Source organism: Tribolium madens, unplaced genomic scaffold, assembly GCF_015345945.1.
Source record: "Tribolium madens isolate multiple individuals breed KSU strain unplaced genomic scaffold, Tmad_KSU_1.1 Scaffold_20;HRSCAF=117;Tcas5.2_LG4, whole genome shotgun sequence".
NCBI lineage: Eukaryota > Metazoa > Arthropoda > Insecta > Coleoptera > Tenebrionidae > Tribolium > Tribolium madens.
The window spans coordinates 466959-483038 of NW_025400985.1; the positions used below are offsets into that span (position 1 = coordinate 466959).

A 16080-nucleotide genomic window follows, 5' to 3' on the forward strand; every position below is an offset into this window, starting at 1 on the left:
TCAAAGATTTGATTAAAAAAAAGTTGACAATTTCTCATTTTCGAATGAAACTTTGATGATTTTGTTCGAGTATTATTTGGTTTTAAATATTAGACACAGTGAGAAAAGAAGTGAAAAAGTGGACATGTGAAAGTATCCAATGAACGTATTTTTAAACGTTACAAAAAATTGATAAAAATAGGACAGGCTCAAATTTTTGCCGGTTTTTTGCGTTTTAGGATTTAATCATTAAGTCTTTCGTAATTACTTCATGTTCCAATATTAACAATTTATTTGTTTATTTGCTTAAAAATGTTAAATATACTTACTAAAAATTACAGTAAAAGTATCCAATGAGCGAATTTTTAGCCAAAATCGATAAAACTTAAATCCTTTCATGATCTAATTTTTTCCTTTATTAATATACATAAAAATATTGGATGCACAAAAAATTAAACGTCAAAAAATTAGTTCGATAAAAAGTGGTCGAAATTCAATCTTTGGCCCTTTCTCACGTTTTGGTGTTTTGTAATCATTTCTTTTCCCAATTTTAACGATTTATTTGTATTGTTAAAAATTTTGATTACACTAAAAAATGTCCAATGAACGAAATTTTTACACGTCAAAAAGTTGATACAAAAAATCGATTTTTGCGTTTCAGGATTGATTATTAAATGTTTTGTAATCATTTCATGTTCTAATATTAACGAATTATTTGTTTATAAAAATTAAAAACCACAGTGAAAGTATCCAATGAGCGAATTTTTGAAATGTCAAAAATTGATATAAGTTAAACAAAAATCGAGGTTAATAATTTTTTCACGTATTTGACGCAAAAATTTCAATTATTTAATTCATAAATTGACCTCTGACCCTAATTCGGTGCAATTTTCCTCTGAAATGTGCTACATTGTCAAGTGTTGAGTTTTCTATTCCAAGTTGGCGAATTTATTACTCATGACCAACAACTTTTTCTTTTTTTGTGGTTTATAATATAACATGTGCTCTTTGAGAAAATAATGAGGAAGAATCTTTTAATAATAAAACTTGATCTTTTGTCAATATGAAGAAAGTGAAACAAACGATTTGTGAGGTAATTGTGATGATTGTTACACCATTTTTGGACATCAATTAAAAGCGACCACAAGAAAAATTCCATTAATAGAGATGTCATGCATTGTAATTTCGCGTATACATAAAACATAGGTTTCTCCACTAAATACAGTATTTTAAATTCGTGTAATTTAAATTTATTTCAACGGAATTTTAATAAAATTGTGGGCCAAAAAACACATTTCCAATCAAGTATATTACACGTATCTTTAAATTAACGAAGCATATTAGTGCCTGTGAGAAGTTGAGAGAAAGTGCGTGAAACCCCTTTCTTATTATTATTATTATTATTGCAATCTATTAGTTATTAAAATCATATTTTTTCTTGCGTGTTTCTCATTTTTTCAGCTCAATGACTATAAAACACGCATTTTGCTTAATTGAAACTCTGATTTTTCAAAAATTAATTTCTAATTTCCTTGCTCAAAATTTTCCAATCTGATGAAAGTCTTGAATGGAAAAGTTCCTATTGAATTGCGTAAAAATGGGATCGCTGGCGATTATTAAGATTATGAAATTTACGATTACAATCAAGTCGTGAGTGAAGAAAAAAAGGTTTTGCTAAAAAAGACAAGGAGAAATATTTATTTATTTATGTTTTAGGAAAAGCCAAATTTAATATTTTTTATCCTCAGATTAAAAAAAAACAATTTGGACCGTTTAAAAATGCCTTCATTGAATACTTTCACATGTCAACTATTTTAAATTTATTTTTTCAATGTGGGTAATGAATAAATCATTAAAATTTCATCCAAGAATGATTAAAAACACCCCATTATTAATTGCAAGAGATGAAGTTTTTGTTAAATTTTTGTTTAAAAATGCGTTCATTGGATACTTTCACATGTGTACTTTTTTTCTGTGTGTCTAATATTTAAAACCAAATAATAATCGGACAAAATCATTAAAAAAAGTTTAATTCGAAAATGAGAGAGAAATTGTCAACTTTTTTTTATCAAATCTTTGAACGTTTTTAGCCAAATATTCACTCTGTAATTTTTAATTGATTGGAAAAACACAAACACATTTGGTCATTTGGATCAATTTTTTTGACGTTTTAAAAAATCGTTCATTAGATATTTGCACTTCCATTTCCTTTTTGTTTGGAACACGAAATAATTACAAAAGACTTAACAATTAATCCTGAAACGCAAAAATCGGTAAAAATTTGGGTCTTGTCCTATTTTTTTCGATTTTTTGTATCAACTTTTTGACGTTTAAAAATTTCGTTCATTAGATATTTTCACTGTCATTTTTTAATGTAATCAAAATTTTTAACAATACAAATAACTTGTTAAAATTGGGAAATGAAATGATTACAAACACCAAAACGTGAGAAACGGCCAAAAATTGAATTTCGTCTACTTCGAACTAATTTTTTGACGTTTAATTTTTTGTGCATCCAATATTTTTATGTATATTAATAAAGGAAAACATTAGATCATGAAAGGATTTAATTTTTATCGAATTTTGACATTTGGGCTAAAAATTCGCTCATTGGATACTTTCACTGTAATTTTTAGTATATTTAACATTTTTAAGCAAATAAACAAATAAATTGTTAATATTGGAACATGAAGTAATTACGAAAGACTTAATGATTAAATCCTAAAACGCAAAAATCGGCAAAAATTTGAGCTTGTCCTATTTTACCGATTTTTTGTAACGTTTAAAAATACGTTCATTGGATACTTTCACATGTCCACTTTTTCACTTCTTTTCTCAGTGTCAGTCTAATATTTAAAACCAAATAATACTCGAACAAAATCATCAAAGTTTCATTCGAAAATGAGAAATTGTCAACTTTTTTTTAATCAAATCTTTGAACGTTTTTAGCCAAATAATCAAAGTTTCATTCTGTAATTTTTAATTGATTGGCGAAACACAAAAACCGGCCAAAAATCGTTACAATTCGAGTTTTGTTTAATTTTTATCGATTTGGTTATTTGGATCAATTTTTTTAACGTTTAAAAAATTCGTTCATCAGATACTCGCACTTCCAGTTCCTTTTTGTTTAATTTTTAGGCAAATTAATATATAAATCGTTGAAATTGTAATTTGGAATCGTGATAAAACAATAGTGAAACGTAAAAATCGCTCACAATTCAGATTTTGTTCAATTTTTGAAATTTGTTTCATTTTTTTGACGTTTAAAAATTTTGTTCATTGGATATTTTCACTGTCATTTTTTAGTGTAATCAAAATTTTTAACACTATTAATCGTTAAAATTGGAAAATAAAATGATTACAAAACATCAAAACGTGAGAACCGGCCAAAAATTGAATTCCGTCCACTTTTTATCCAACTAATTTTTTTGACGTTTAATTTTCTGTGTATTGAATATTTTTATGCATTTTGACAAATAAAAAAACATTGGAACATGACAGAAATGATTGAATTTTTATAGGTTTTAACATTTGGGCTAATTTTTTTAACATTACAAAAATTAGCTCATTGGATACTTTCACTGTAATTTTTAATATATTTAACATTTGTTAATACTGGAACAGGAAATGATTACAAGACACTAAAGATTGATACTGAAACGCGAAAATCGGACAAAAATCTGGGTTTTGTCTTGTTTTACTGACTTTTCGACGTTTAAAATACGTTCATTGGATACTTTCACATGTCAACTTTTTTACTTTTTTTTAATGTATCCAACATTTTAAAACAAATAATCGAACAAAATCACCAAGATTTTATCCAAAAATGAGAGCAAAAACTGAAAAACTGAAAGAAAAGTGGCCAAAAATCGTTACAATTTGAGTTTGCCCAATTTTTGTTTGTTTGAACTTTTAGTCGTTCATTGGATACTTTCACATGTTAACTTTAAAAAAAATTATTTTCAATGTGCTCATTAAAATAAACAACAAATTTCATGCATTTCAGTTTTTGTTAAATTTGGATGAATTTTTCAAAAATACATTCATCGAATACTTTCACTTGTCAAATGTAGCTTTAATAAAAAAAATATTTTTGTGTAAAAATAACCCAAAATAGTCTGTAAAGGGATTTGGGAACCAAATAAAACTCGCTTTACTCTTATCGTAAATTTATTATTAAATATGTACAAAAAAGTGTTTATAACACATTTGATGGTTGCGTATTTGTAGTAAAGTGCAAAAACAATCATTTTTACATCTTTTTCTACATGCAGTGGTAGGTTTGCCTAAAAAGCAATACATTTTCATAACGAAAAAAAAGGGATTTATTTTATAATAGCAACAGTACATGAAACCTGTAATTAAAAAAAATCATAGTGATGTAATTTTATTTAAATATATCACACAAAAAATTGTTTAACATTGGTGGTTGATACATTGATGACTACATGCTTTTAGTATTTTTTAATTTAACAAAAAAATAATAATAATCACAAAATGTAAAAGGTGTTATTACTATTTATTTCACTACTCTGTTATTGTTCTTTTACATTTTTGGGATAAAATACTTGTTTCATTCTGCCTTAATTATTTATTAATAGTGAGATTCGGGACGTAAACAACCTAATAAAGTTAAAAATAAGAGATTATTACTACTCAAAAGTAATAAATAGTAGATACAGCATTGCATGAATAGTAATAATCGTGTTAGCTATGGCACACACTTGTGCAAAATTTTCATTAAAACTACCAAAAAGATAGTTGAAATAAAAATAAAAAAACCAGACAGTTAATGTACAAAAACTAAGATCATACAAAAACTGTTCCCCCTTTGAACTATTTACATCATTGAGCAGAATTTACACGAAATAATACACAAGACTTAGGCCACTAAATACATACAGACAACATGATAAAAATTAATTAGCACAGTACAAACAACATTAGTGATTTTTCAAAAATATCAATATTATGTTGGCAGGATGAGTTGAAATGGAAAATGACGGAATTATTTCGCTCTATCTAATTAGAAAAATTATCAAAAATCACTGACTGTGAAGCCGGCCCTGTTTTTTGGGCCCTTTGGGCACCGCGCCGACGATTCGTACCCTAGTCACCTGTCGGTTATCACTGAATTGTGGGGGCGGTGCAAGCACGGCTTCGCCGCCTTGCTCCCCACAGTTGCTATTCCCGCCCCCGAATTCCGGCGGGGGCGGTAAACAAAACTCGTCTTTTTCGTCGCCGTCGCCCTCCAATGGGGGCGGTAGTTGGGCTAAAGACACGGCGTGACGCGACAACAACCCTAAAAAAATATATATGTAGTGAAGGACTCGGCTTTCGCCTCGGTTTGTTACCTGGGTGTTGGCGTTGGGTTTTGGACGATGGTAGAGTCATACTATTGTGGTCTTGTACTGTTGTTTCGGCTCCAGTTGGTACTTCTTGGTCAGAGCTAACACCCGATGAACTATTATCACCGTCTTCAATGGCTACTTCGTTTTGTTTCTTCAAAAAGTCTTCAGGATAAGACTTGGAAGATTTCAGGAGGGATTTGCCTTTTTGGATTTCTTCGACGCTGAAACTGTGCGGCATGGAACTGCTACCCGAACTGCTGCCACTGAAAAAAAAAATTAATTTAAGCAAATAAACACAGGATGTTGCAATTTAAACAATTAAATGAGTAATTTAATTTAATGAGGCTACAATTAAGAAATAACAAGTGAGAGTATTCAATGAACGCATTTTTGGAAAATTGATGTTTTTAATGTTTTATTTCAATTGTTTAAAAAAATTGACATGTGAAAGTATCCAATGAACGTATTTTTTAAACGTCTGTGTTTCGCAATTTCTACGATGTTTTGTAATCATTTGGCTTTCAAAATGTGTTAAAAAAATGTTGACACGTGAAAATATTCACTGAACGAATTTTTTAAATGTCAAACTAAACCTAAATTGTAACGATTTTTCACCAATTTTCGCATTTTACCATCATTTTTTGAGTTTTTACTCTCATTTTCGAATGAAATTTTGATAGTTTAGTTCGATTAACAATGTTGGACACATTGGGACATGTGAAAGTATCCAATGAACGTATTTTTTTAAATCAAATCAGTAAAATAAGACAAAATTCGAATTTTTGGCAGATTTTCGCGTTTCAGCATCAATCTTCAGTGTTTTGTAATCATTTCAAGCTCCAATAACAACAATTTATTTGTTTATTTGCCTAAAAAATGTTATATATACTAAAAATTACAGTGAAAGTACCCAATGAGCGAATTTTTATGTTTCAAACGATTTTTGACCAATTTTCCCATTTTACTATCACTTTTTTAATTTTTAATCTCATTTTCGAATGAAATTTTAATCATTTTCTTGGATTATTTGATTAAAAATGTGGGACACACTGAGAAAAGAAGTCAAAAAAAATTACATAAATGTCAAAATCGATAAAAATTCAATCTTTTTATGTATCTGATGAACGCATTTTTTAAAAGTCAAAAAAATTGATGTAAATGACAAAATCGATAAAAATGAAACAGATTTCGAATTGTAACGATTTTTGGCCGGTTTTTGTGTTTCGCAATCAATTCTAATATTTTGTAAATATTACAAAGTTAAACTTTGATGATTTATTTGATAATTGGGCTGAAAATATTTAAAATTTCTTCAAAAAAAAAAGTTGACGTGAAAGTATCTAATGAACGATTTTTTTAAACGTAAATATCGAAATCAGTAAAACACGACAAAACCTGAATTTTTGGCCGAATTTCGCATTTTAGTATCAATTTTCAGTGTTTTGTAACCATTTCCTCTTCCAATTTTAACGATTTATTTATATTGTTAAAAATTTTGATTACACTGAAAAATGACAGTGAAAATATCCAATGAACGAAATTTTTAAACGTCAAAAAATTGATACAAATTTCAAAAATTGGACAAAATCATTCGGTGTTTAATGACGATTCCATATCACAATTTTAACAATTTGCTTATTAAATTGCCTAAAAATCAAAGAAAAAGAAACTAGAAGTGCGAATATCTGATGAACGTATTTTTAAACATCAAAAAGTTGCTACAAAAAATCGGTAAAAACAGGACAAGACCCCAATTTGTGCCGATTTTTGCGTTTCAGGATTAATTATTAAGTCTTTTGTGTTCCAATATTAACGAATTATTTGTTTATAAAAATTAAAAACCACAGTGAAAGTATCCAATGAGCGAATTTTTGTAATGTCAAAAAAAATTAGCCCAAAAGTCAAAATTGATAAAAATTGAATTGTTTCATGTTCCAATATATTTATTTGTCAATAAGCATTAAAAAATTGGATACACGAGAAATTAAACGTCAAAAAATTAGTTTGATAAAAAGTGGACGAAATTAAATTTTTGGCCGGTTCTCACGTTTTGGTGTTTTGTAATCATTTTATTTTCCAATTTTAATGATTAACAGTGTTAAAAATTTTGATTACTCTAAAAAATGACAGTGAAAATATCCAATAAAACGGAAAAAAATTGATACAAATTTCAAAAATTGGACAAAATCCGAATTGTGGGCGATTTTTGCGTTTCACTATCATTCGTGGTTTTATGACGATTTCATATTACAATTGCAATGATTTATTTATTTTTTAAAAGTCAAAAAAATTGATCTAAATGAGAAAATCGATAAAAATGAAACAAATCTCGAATTGTAACGATTTTTGGCCGGTTTTTTCTGTTTCGCAATCAATTCTAATATTTTGTAAATATTCCAGAGTGAAACTTTGATACTTTATTTGATAATTTGGCTGAAAAGGTTTAAAATTTGTTCAAAAAAAAGTTGACACGTGAAAGTATCTAATGAACGATTTTTTTAAACGTAAATATCAAAATCAGTAAAACAAGACAAAAACTGAATTTTTGGCCGATTTTCGCGTTTCAGTATCAATCTTCAGTGTTTTATAATCATTTCATTTTCCAATTTTAACGATTTATTTGTATTGTTAAAAATTTTGATTACACTGAAAAATGACTAATGAACGAAATTCTTAAACGTCAAAAAATTGATCCAAATGACAAAATCGATAAAAATAAAACAAAACTCGATTTTTGCCCAATTTTCGCATTTTACTATGACTTTTTCAATGTTTACTGTCATTTTCGAATAAAATTTTGATAATTTTGTTCGATTATTTGATTAAAAATGTTGGACACACTGAGAAAAGAAGTAAAAAAGATGACATGTGAAAGTATCCAATGAACGTATTTTTTAAATTGCAAATGTCAAAATCAGTGAAATAAGACAAAACTAGAATTTTTGACCGATTTTCGCGTTTCAGTGTTTTGTAATTACTTCATGTTTCAATATTAACAATGTACTTGTTTATTAATTCCAAAAAATGTTGATACTATAAAATACAGTGAAAATATTCAATGAACGAAATTTTTAAACGTAAAAAAAAATTTCAAAAATTAGACAAAACCCGAATTGTGAGGGCTTTTAAGCGGTTTTCGCCATTACAATTTCAACAATTTACTTATTAATTTGCCAAAAAAATAAATAAAATGAAACTGGATAGTGCAAGTATCCGATGAATGAATTTCCTGATTTTTTTAAAATCGAAATAAATGGCCAAAACTCACTTTTTGTCAGTTTTTACGCTTCGCAATCAAATTCGTTCGATAAGTGGGCTTGAATTCGTTGTTTCTATGGCTTCAAATCTAGTTTTTTTGACAATTCCAGGTTGTGACAATGTCATTGCCCACAGGGCTTATTTCTCACGCAACTCGCGTCAAAAGCCTTTACAAAAAAGCCCTACGAAACCTGGAATCGTGGTATGACCGACGTCACGTTTATCGCTATTATGCCGTTTTAATGCGTGCAAGATTCGACCAAAACATCAAGATTAAAGATGCAGCAAGTGCAAAAAGACTCGTAGAAGAAGGCGAAGAGGAATTATTCAAAAATCAGCATTGGCACATCCGGAAATTCACCAATTCTCCCGGAGGTACGGCCTATTTGAGGGAAGTGACACCACCTGATTGGATTATTGACTATTGGCACCCCTTGGAAAAGGCGCAATATCCGGAATATTTCGCAAGAAGGGAGGAGAGGAAAAGAGAGTTTGTGAAATTCTGGCAGAAGCAATTCCAGGATAAGTAGTGTTAAATAAGATTAAAAAAATAAAGCACAAAACTCCCCACACTGAGAAAAAGTTTCATTTTAAATTGTAATAATTTTGGTTGGTTTTGTATTTTGCAATCAATTCTACAATATTTTGTCACCATTAGGGAGAGGAAAGTTGATAATTTCTCTAAAAAGTCGGAAATCGAAAAAGTTATCACGTGAAAACATCCAAATTTTTGGACAATTTTCATATTTTACTATCAATTTTTCGGTTTTTGCTCTCATTTTCGAATGAAAACTTAATAATTTTGTTCGATTATTTAGTTAAAAATGTTGGATACACTCAGAAAAAAAGTAAAAAAAAGTTAACATGTGAAAGTAGCCAATGAACGAATTTTTTAAAAATGTCGAAATCGATTAAAATTGGACAAAACCTAAATTGTAACGATTTTTCGCATTTTACACTTTTTCAATTTTTTCTCTCATTTTCGAATAAAATTTTGATAATTTTGTTCGATTATTTGATTAAAAATGTTGGATACACTGAGAAGAGAAGTAAAAAAGTTGAAAGTATTCAATGAACGCATTTTTTTTTAAGAGTAAAAATTGCAAATGTCAAAATTAGTAAAACGAGACAAAACCCGAATTTTTGGCCGATTTTCACGTTTCAGTGTCAATCTTCAGTGTTTTGTAATCATTTCAAGCTCCAATAATAGCAATTTATTTGTTTATTTGCCTAAAAATGATTGTTAAAAATTTTGATTACACTGAAAAATGAGTAAAAATATCTAATGAACGGAATTTTTAAACGTCAAAAAATTGATCCAAATGACAAAATCGATAAATTAAACAAAATCGACTTGCAACGATTTTTGGTTTTACTGTCAGTTTTTCAATTTTTACTTTCATTTAAAAAATATTCAAGGAACAAAATCAATTAAAATTGGACAAAATTCGAATTGTGACGATTATTACTATAAATTTTTCAATTTTTACTCTTATTTTCGAATTAAATTTGGCGATTTTGTTCGATTGTTTGGTTAAAAATGTTGGACACAGTGAGAAAAGAAGTAAAAAAGTTGACATGTGAAAGTATCCAATGAACGTCTAAAAATTACAAATGACAAAATCATTAAAACAGGACAAAATCCGAATTTTTGGCCGATTTTCGCGTTTCAGTATCAATCTTCAGTGTTTTGTAATCATTTTATGTTGCAATATTAACAATCTATTTGTTTATTTGCCTAAAAATGTTAAATATACTAAAAATTACAGTGAAAGTATCCAATGAGCGAATTTTTGTATTGTCAAAAAAATTAGCACAAATGTCAAAATCGATTTGTTCCAATGTATTTATTTGTGAATATGCATAAAAATATTGAAAACACAAAAAAATTAGTTCGGTAAAAAGTGGACGAAATGATTTTTGGCCGGTTCTCACATTTTGGTGTTTTGTAATCATTTCATTTTCCATTTTTAACGATTAACTGTGTTAAAATTTTTGATTACACTAAAAAAATGACAGTAAAAATATCCAATGAACGAAATTTTTAAACGTCAAAAAATTGATACAAATTGTCAAAAAATTTTTAAGATTGCCACAATCGGTAAAAATTGTATAAAAGTCGAATTTTTAGCCAATTCTCGCGTTTCAGTATCAATTATTCAATATTTAGTAACCATTTCATGTTCCAATATTAACGATTTTTTTGTTTAGTTCCCCAAAAATTTTGAAAATATGTATTAAAAATTACAGTGAAAATACTTATTGAGCGAATTTTTTAAACGTCAAAAAATGGTTTGTACTCATTTCATTTTAAAAATTTTTTAATTTGTCTATACCTAAAAAATGTTGAATACTCTAAAAATGACAGTGAAAAAAAATGAACGATAATTTTAAACATAAAATTGATACAAATTTCAAAATTGGACAAAACCCAAATTGTGAGTGGTTTTCCTGTTTTGTAACCATTCCATATTCCAATTTTAAGATTTACTTATGAAAAATTAATAATAAAAATTAAATAAATAAAAAGAAACTGGATAGTGTAAGTATCTAATGAACGATTTTTTAAACCTCAAAGTGTCAAAATCGATAAAAATTAGGGAAATCTCAAATTGTAACGATTTTTGGCCAATTTTCGCATTTTTTCAATTCTTACTTTCATTTGAAAACACTCAAGAAACGAATTTTGAAATGTCAAAAAATTGATACAAAAGTCAAAATCGATTAAAATTGGACAAAACCCAAATTGTAACTATTTTTAGCCAATTTTCGCATTTTACTATTATTTTCGAATGAAACTTTGATGATTTTCTTCGATTATTATTTGGTTCTAAATGTTGGACAAAGAGTAAAAAAGTGGACAAGTGAAAGAATCCAATGAACGTATTTTTAAACGTCAAAAAATCGGTAAAACTAGGACAAAATCCAAATTTTTAGCCGATTTTTCCGTTTCAAAATTAATCATTCGTTGTTTTGTAACCCCATTCCATAACCAATTACTTATTAATTTGCTTAAAAATGAAACAAAAAGTAACGGGCTAGTGTAAGTATCTAATGAACGATTTTTTTAAACGTCAAAAAATGCTCCAAATGTCAAAATCAATGAAAATTAAACAAAACTCGATTTGTAACGATTTTTGGCCAATTTTCGCATTTTACTATCAATTTTTCAATTTTTACTTTCATTTGAAAAAATTGATACAAAAGTCAAAATCGATTAAAATAGGACAAAATCCGAATTGCGACGATTTTTGACCAATTTTTCGATTTTTACTCTTATTTTCAAATTAAATTTGATGATTTTGTTCGGTTACTTGATTAAAAATGTTGGACACAGTGAGAAAAGAAGTAAAAAAAAGTTGACATGTGAAAGCATCTAATGAACGCACTTTTTAAACCTGTAAAAATTGCAAATGTCAAAATCATGAAAATAAGACAAAATTCGAATTTTTGGCCGATTTTCGCGTTTCAGTATCAATCTACAGTGTTTTGTAATCATTTCATGTTCCAATATAAACAATTTATTTGTTTATTTGCCTAAAAATTAAACTAAAAGGAACTGGAAGTGCGAGTATCTGATGAACGAATTTTTTAAACGTCAAAATAAATTGATCCAAATGACAAAATCGATAAAAATTAAACAAAACACGAATTGTAACAATTTTTGGTTGGTTCTTGTCAATTCTACATGTTTTGTAATCATTACAGAGTGAAATTGATTATTATTAAACTCAAAATCGAAAAAAATTGGACAAAACCCAATTTTCGAGTAAAAAAAGTGGACAAGTGAAAGTATCCAATGAACGTATTTTTAAACGTCAAAAAATCGGTAAAACTAGGACAAAATCCAAATTTTTAGCCGATTTTTCCGTTTCAAAATTAATCATTCGTTGTTTTGTAACCATTCCATAACCAATTACTTATTAATTTGCTTGAAAATGAAACAAAAAGAAACGGGCTAGTGAAAGTATCCAATGAACGATTTTTTTAAACGTCAAAAAAATACCCCAAATGTCAAAATCGATAAAAATTGTAAAAATCTCAAATTGTAACGACTTTTGCTCAATTTTTGTGTTTCGCAATGAAACTTTGATGTTTTTTTTTGCTAATTTTGACCAAAAACGTTGGTAAATCTGTCAAATGTCAAAAAATTCTCACCTGGTGTTACTATTCCCGCTGTTTTCTAATCTAGCCCCCACGATGTGCTCTTTTATCTCCTCTTCGCTCTCTCGTTCCGATTCGCTACAACTATAATCGGGTTCGGGTATTGGTGGTGCATTTCCCGGTGATTTCCCCCCCGAACTAGTTTTCCTTCTTCGTTCCCTCACCCCCACCGAACTGTGTGACCTTGACGCTCTCATTGGTTGAGCGTAAGGATTCGACGACGGTGATGACACAACAATTGGTTTAAAAGTCGAATAATTCGTCCTCATACTGTGTGATTTACGAACATGGGGGGGCCGTGATGAATGCGAAGGGAGACTCTTTGAACGGTACCCCACTGTCTTCATATCCTCTGGTGAGGCATATAATTTCGCATTAACAGTGGGTTTAAACGACGAAATGACATTTTCTTCAAGAATTTCTTTACTAAATGAATCGTAGTCGGCGCCCCCACGTGACACTTCAACTTTGACAAGTTGTACAATTGGAGGTGGGGGCGGTGGTGGATGATTTGGGGGTGGCAAAGCCCTAGCTAAATCCTCCTGACTTCTATGATTTTTATTCAAATGCGATGTTGCCACTTGTGCTAAATCAGGAGTTGAATGAAAATCACGATGTAGTTCACCCCCACCCCCACTACCATTAAACAGTGTTGAAAATCTCACTTTTGATTTGTTTTTGTTTCGTTTCATTTCGGCAACGCTCGCATAAACTCGTGTTTTGGGCGGGGATAGAGGCGTGTCTTGAAACCGTGAACTACTCATATGTTTTTTGCTTTGGAATAGTTGTTCGAGTTCGGCCGAAGTGACCCGACTCGAGCTCGGTCGTTGTCGGATCGAAGCAGTCCGGAATTGCACAGGAGTGGGGGAAATTGACTCGGCCGAGCTTGATTTTGTGATATCTTCAGTCTCTTCTTTTTCTATTTCTAAACCGGCAACCATGCTTTTCGCCCGTGCTCGGCCCACACTTAGGGTGGTTTTGGGGTCGCGTCGTGGGGGTAGTGGGGCTTGGGTGCCCATTTTGCGGGGTAGTGTGGCGTATTGTCGGCTTTGAGGGGGCGTGTCGCCGGGTAAAATCGTCGATTTGCTCATTGGTATAGTTGTAGGCGGGGCTAGACTCATAACTGTCATTTGTACCAAATCACCGGATTTTCGGATTAAATCAACGACGTGTTCGTGTGAGGCCGATGAAACATCCTCGTTGTTAATCTCCAATAGAAAATCGCCTTTTTTTAGGCCTGCCCTATCGGCCACGCCCCCTGGATCAACATCGTCCAAGTATTGCAAGGCGGGGCATTTATCACTTGGGGTGAGTTCCATTAAAGGGGATGTTGCCTTAGCACCGCGGAGGATGAACCCGAAGCCTTTGCGGCCGCGATGCAAGACTACGGTTCGTGGTTCAGTTTCTCCATAACTGAAACTGAAAAGATTAGGAAATTTTCAGCAAAAAAGTGGGCGGAGTTACGTTTTTTTCAGTCGTGGTGCTGTTGCAAAGTGTTTGGAGGTGGTGTTCTCGCGACGGCCTACAACCCGATTGGTGGGTTTGGTCGATGGTGGGCGGGTGTCTCTTGCTACCATCATGGGGGCGTGGATGTTGTGATGTCTGAGGCGGACTTCTTGGACACAGTGGGAGGGGAAAAGGCCGCTTTTGCTGCCGCCACTTCGGGTGGTGCCTTCGAGGAAGCCGTCGTCGGTGGTACCGGTCACTAGATTACAAAAAATTACAAAAGTAAAATTTGTGCTATTTTTGTCAAGTGATAACCTCCGATGAACGCTTTTTTAAACCAAAATGGACAAAATTCAAATTTGTGGACAGTTTTGGGGTTTGGTCAATATTCCAGAATAAAATCTTGATTTATTTGAGTGTTTGATTCATTTTTTAATGTCAAAAAATGTCAAAAACGTCAATTTTTTTTTTAAATGTCAAAATCAACAAGAAACTCGAAATTTGAAGATTTTTTAGTCTATTTTCGCGATTCTCAATTAATTCGAGAGGATAAATAACCATTTGTCGAAATATTTGTACTAAGAAAAATGAATGAGAAAGTGAAAGCATCCAATGAATGTATTTTTTAAACGTCAAAAAAATTATACAAGTGTCAATTTTTTAACACAAATCAAATTTTAAGGGTTTTTAACCTGTTTTTGCGACTTACACAATTTTAACGATTTGTCGGATATTTGTCTAAAAATATTGAACAAACAAAGAACATGAAATAAAGAAAAAAATTGGCAAGTGAAAGTATCCAATGAATAATTTATTTTTGAAACGTCAAAAAAATTAATTAAAATGTCAAAATCGCGAAAAAAATGGATAAAACTTAACTTTTAATGATTGCTTAAGAATGTTTTTGCGATTCTAAATTAATTGTAAGCTGAAACTTTAACCATTTCTCGAATTGTTTGCCTAAAAATCTGGATCACTTAAAAATAAATGAAAAAAAATTGACAAGTGAAAGTATCCAGTGAATGTATTTTTAAACGTCAAAAAATGATAAACATGTCAAAATCGACAAAAAATTGGACAAAAAAAGGTTTTTTAGTCTATTTTTACAATTCGAGATTAATTCAAGAGTGAAACTTTAACCAGTTCTCGAATTGTATGCCTAAAAATATTGGATCACACAAATAATTGAGAAAAAAATTGACATGTTAAAGTATCCAATACAAATGTCAATTTTTTTAACGTGAAAATTGATAAAAACTTAAACACAAATTAAATTTTAAGGGTTTTTGCGACTTTTTTGGAATGAAATTTTAACAATTTGTCGGATAATTTGTCTAAAATATTGGACATACTAAGAAAATAAAATAAAGAAAAAGTTGGCAAGTGAAAGTATCCAATGAATGTATTTTTAAAACGTCAAAAAATTTATAAAAATGTCAAAATCGACAAAAAAATGGACAAAACTCGAATTTTAAAGGTTTTTTAGGATGTTTTTGCGATTCTCGATTAATTCTAAAGTGAAAATTTCCATGTGAAAATATCCAATGAATGTATTTTTAAAAGTCAAAAAATTAAACAAATATCAAAATCAACAAAAAATTGGGACAAAACTCGGCTTTTTGAGACTTTTTGTCAGTTTTCACATTGTGCATTCAATGTTTTGTTATCGAATGCAATATTCATAATATTCTAATTATTTGGCTAAAAACTTAACACAAATCAAATTTGAAGGGTTTTTAATGTTTTTTTTTTCGACTCAAAATTAGTTTTAGAATGACATTTTAAAGATTTGTGGGATAATTTGTCTAAAAATATTGGACAAACTAAGAAAATAAAATAAAGAAAAAGTTGGCAAGTGAAAATATCCAATGAATGTATTTTT

The 16080-nt window shown here is 29.9% G+C and overlaps 2 protein-coding genes across 13 annotated transcripts in view; one reads left to right on the forward strand and one right to left on the reverse strand.

Moving 5' to 3' along the window:
* Nucleotides 1-4131: 4131 nt before the first annotated feature.
* Nucleotides 4132-16080, reverse strand: part of LOC123005892 (SH3 and multiple ankyrin repeat domains protein 3) — a 108550-nt gene continuing 96601 nt past the window's right edge. For 10 of the 12 annotated variants that reach the window (XM_044399935.1, XM_044399943.1, XM_044399938.1 and 7 more), the window contains 4 exons: nucleotides 14217-14457; nucleotides 12747-14171; nucleotides 5334-5593; nucleotides 4132-5281 (listed from right to left, as the gene is read on the reverse strand). In XM_044399935.1, the coding sequence (XP_044255870.1) occupies nucleotides 5025-5281; nucleotides 5334-5593; nucleotides 12747-14171; nucleotides 14217-14457 (2183 nt within the window). In that variant the 3' untranslated portion in view covers nucleotides 4132-5024. The remainder of the gene's footprint in view (nucleotides 5282-5333; nucleotides 5594-12746; nucleotides 14172-14216; nucleotides 14458-16080) is intronic. The other 2 variants (XM_044399940.1, XM_044399936.1) reach the window with 1 other exon arrangement.
* LOC123005894 (NADH dehydrogenase [ubiquinone] 1 beta subcomplex subunit 9-like) lies at nucleotides 8665-9151 on the forward strand. Its single transcript, XM_044399944.1, has one exon. It carries the CDS (start codon nucleotides 8708-8710, stop codon nucleotides 9116-9118), a length of 411 nt encoding a protein of 136 aa, XP_044255879.1. The 5' UTR covers nucleotides 8665-8707; the 3' UTR covers nucleotides 9119-9151.

Excerpts from the sequence above, each read along its gene's own strand:
- LOC123005894 (XM_044399944.1), top strand. The coding sequence starts at position 8,708 with ATGTCATTGCCCACAGGGCTTATTTCTCACGCAACTCGCGTCAAAAGC.